This window comes from Lepidochelys kempii, chromosome 7 (assembly GCF_965140285.1).
Source record: "Lepidochelys kempii isolate rLepKem1 chromosome 7, rLepKem1.hap1, whole genome shotgun sequence".
In the NCBI taxonomy this organism is placed as follows: domain Eukaryota; kingdom Metazoa; phylum Chordata; order Testudines; family Cheloniidae; genus Lepidochelys; species Lepidochelys kempii.
The window spans coordinates 109,238,472-109,242,240 of record NC_136386.1 but is presented as its reverse complement, the minus strand read 5'-3'; the positions used below and the strand labels follow the sequence as shown (position 1 = coordinate 109,242,240).

The 3,769-nt window shown below is 50.0% G+C and overlaps 1 protein-coding gene across 1 annotated transcript; it reads left to right on the top strand.

Moving 5' to 3' along the window:
* Positions 1-285: 285 nt before the first annotated feature.
* Positions 286-2,472, top strand: NANOS1 (nanos C2HC-type zinc finger 1). The gene has a single exon (XM_073354237.2). It carries the CDS (start codon positions 483-485, stop codon positions 1,422-1,424), a length of 942 nt encoding a protein of 313 aa, XP_073210338.2. The 5' UTR covers positions 286-482; the 3' UTR covers positions 1,425-2,472.
* Positions 2,473-3,769: the final 1,297 nt, after the last annotated feature.

The following is a 3,769-nucleotide window of genomic DNA, read 5'->3' as shown; positions in this document are numbered from 1 at the left end:
GATAGGCCAGTCTCACTGCATCCATCTTACGTGTAATGCAGAGGACGTGAACGACAGAAAAACACCCCAGCCACCGCTAGCTAGGAAGAGCCATGCCTAGTGCGGTGTCCTGGCTCCAGGCAGCCACAACTTGCCGTGAGGATGCTGATTTGTGCACAACATAATGTTCCGCTGCCAGTGGCGGGTGGAGAAGGGTCGGGCTGGGTTGGGCCCATCCCTGGCTACCCCATGTGACGCAGCGTGTGTGTGTACGTGCGCGCATTCTCCAAGACACGGTCGCAGGGGGCGGGAGGCCTCTCACCTGCTCCGAATCAAAGGCGAGGGGCGGCCCCGCCCGTGCACACACAGCCGCAGGAGAGGGAACGCCGCTCAGCGCATCGACCAATCGGCGGCCAGAGCGGTGGAGCCGGGCGGGCGGCGTTGGCCGGTGGCCAATTGCCGCGGCCCCTGGGCTGAGCCTCCTCCTCTCTCCCCTCCCCCGAATGGGGCTAGAGCCGCCGCGGCCAGCGAGCGAAGCGGCCGCCACGCAGAGCTGCGTTGGGTGCGGGCTGGTCCGGGTGCGTGCGGAGCGAGTCGCGGCTGCAGCGCGCAGGAGGCGGCGGCGGCGGGGACTCGGGTCCCCCCCACCCCGCGGCGTGAAGCCTCCGATGGAGACGTTCCCCCCCGGCAAGCTGGAGCAGCACCAGCCCGTGGAGTTTTTGCAGGGCGCCCGCTACGGCGCCAAGAGCCACCCCGCGTACGGGAACGCGTTCAACTCCTGGAACGACTATCTGGGGCTGGCCACGCTGATCACCAAGGCCGTGGACGGGGAGAAGGGCTTCGGGACCGAGCCCCGCTCCGTGGTGGTGGCCGCCGCCGTGCAGCCGGCTCTGGAGGAGGAGGACGAGGAGGAGGAAGAGGACGACGACGAGGAGGAGGAGGAGGACGCGGGCCCCCCCTATTTCGAGGGCGCCTTGCACTTGCACGACTTGGACCTGTGCAGCCACCGCCACGGCGAGCGCTTCCTGGAGGAGCGGTTCGCCGACTTCAGCCCCTTCTCCGGCCGCGCCAGCCCCGCCGCGCTGGTGTTCAACTGCTCCCCGGCTCACCTGCCGCGGGACCGCTCCCCGCACGCGTGGGGCGGCGGCGGGCGGCTCCCGGCGCCCCAGAAGCCCGGCTCCCGGCTGCTCAAGCCGGAGCTGCAGGTCTGCGTCTTCTGCCGGAATAACAAAGAAGCCGTCGCCCTCTACACCACTCACATCCTCAAGGGACCCGACGGCCGGGTCTTGTGCCCGGTGCTGCGGAGATACACGTGCCCCCTCTGCGGGGCCAGTGGGGACAATGCCCACACCATCAAGTACTGCCCCCTCTCCAAAATGCAGGCCAGTGCAGCCAAGCAGCAGCTCAGAAACGCCCGGACCGCCTTGGGCAAGAAACTCCGCTAGGGGGCTGCAGCCTCCTGGCCTCGGGACTGCTCGGTTTGCTGGCGATGGATTTGTTGGGTTGGTGGCTTTTTTGTTTTTGTGTTTTTTTTTTTGTTTTCCCCCTTTCGACTGAGGCCGCGCCAGTAGAAAGTGACCCGGCAGCAGTTTTCTGTGTGGCCCGCAAAAAAAGACCCTTTCCCATTTTTTTTTTTTAAAAAGTGTCTTAAAGCGGATTGCATTTTGTTCTCTTTAACACATTAATATATTCAACGTGGGGGACTAGAATGTAAAAAGCTCCTTGGCTTATGTACTATAATGATAGTTTCTAGTTTGTATACTCAGCATCCAGGGAAGCTGGGCTCTGAAGTTAATTCTATATCATTAATTATAAATATGCAGTTTAGATGCACTGTATTTGTTTATTGTATAATATATATATCTCTAATTTTTAAAAGAGGGGTAAGATGAAATTGAATGGTAGAGAGCTCCCATGGGGGCGTTTATGTTGGTTTATTGGAGAGGAGGCATTTTTAAAAAAAAATTTTTACAGAATCTCTGAAGAAAAGGCCTCTGTACTGCTAAGCAAATGAATTTCTGTTTTTGCAGTATCCTAGCCAAACGAAGCATTGATGTTTTTAAATCTTATGTTTTAAGGGTGAGCTCGACCGGGTAGGGAGGGGAATTCTGCTGTATTTGGCTGCTCGTGGTTGTGTTTGCACTGTCCTCTAACAAAACAACGTTGTCTGTAAGTAGGTAGTACGAATTGTTAGTTACTAATGTTTGTGGGGATTTTGAGATCAGGAATGATCATATGACACTTTTCCGTGTTGGGGGAGATCCCCTTTGTGTTCACAAGTTCTTTTGTATTAATCTACGGTTCTTGTTTTTCTTCCCTTAGTCTAGAAATTAACTTTTATTCCTCTAAATTCCCTTTCCCTCCCTCCCACCCCCCAGCCAAAAATAAACACTGTCGAGATTGTAAAGCCCCATACTGGCCACAGGTGGCAATGGTGCTGTTTAAATTTGAATTTTTGTTTTCTAGAGTGAAGTAAAGGCGTCACAAATTTGACTTAAGCCTGTTCTCTCTTCTCTCTCCCCCCCTTATGTGCTGTTTGATCTACTATAAGGTGGTAATGTAGAGGAAGCGGCAAGGTATCTTAATGACAACCATGTTTTTGCTACCCTGTAGCTATTTATAGATTATCACTCAACACCCTTGGGTTTGTTGGACCATTTTATAGTAGCCACAATGCATTGCATCCCTGTCTAATGCATAATTAGTGGGAAGAACTTCTTGTTGCCTTCCTCTGACTTGTAGTGTGGATTCTAATAGCTACCATGCTCTTCTACTGTGAAGAACAGAAAGTGTGGATGTAGGAAGGAACCCTAGTTTGGTTGGTTGTTTTATTTAATGCGAAAGCTGCTTGAGGGCTCTTACAAGAAATCATTTATAAACAAATGAGAATACGCCCCCTGCTGCTTTCTCTGTGCAAGACTTCTTTGAAACTACCTCAGGGCTGTGCTGAGGTACTGTTTACAATGGGGGTCATAGCTAGAAAATAGTTGTTCTCTACTACAGAACAAGGCTAAACTATATTTTGACTTGCGTACTGTAGTCTTAGATTGGGCAACGTGATCCAAAAGGTTAAAGTTAAAATCTGCTCGGGATGGGAGTTTAATCTCAGCAGAGCAAATTTAGATTCCACCAAGCAAAGCCATTTTCCCCTTCACTACTTACAAACTAAAAGAATAGGGGAAAGACTTACTAATGTTCCATGCAGTGAATCCCTCTTCTTTTAGTAATATACTTTGCACACTTCATTTCTCTTACGTAGGTAGAGAGTTGATGAAGCTCTAGAGTATTGCAGAGCATAACTGCATGTATGTGGCTTATACTGAGGCTAATTTTCCAGTTGCAACTGGATGGCATATAAGATTATTTTAAGGCTGCATGCCATCTTGTATGACAGAATGCTGTCAGGACAGTTATGTAAAAATATTTACATTCTGAAATACTCAGTACATATGAACAACTTTCTAAAATTCTTAAAAGCTAGGAAGCTCTTGTTTCTAATAGTAGTGTAGTCTGCTAATTCTTCACTTAACTCCAAAGCTAGTTTTGGGTTTGTTTTATTAAAGGGAGACTCTCATTAAGTATAAAGTTAAAATCAATACAACTTATTTAACAATATGCTGTTTATACTTTTCTCACTCTGGATATCCATTCATATACTGTTTTGGCTCATAGATACATCCCTATTTATCTCAAAGCTGTACTTACAGACCCTCCAAACTGCTTGTTTGCTGTGGGATTTCACAGATCTTTGTAAGAGCACCTCCCCTGTAGAACTTACACTGGCCTATGA

Excerpts from the sequence above, each read along its gene's own strand:
- NANOS1 (XM_073354237.2), top strand. The coding sequence starts at position 483 with ATGGGGCTAGAGCCGCCGCGGCCAGCGAGCGAAGCGGCCGCCACGCAG.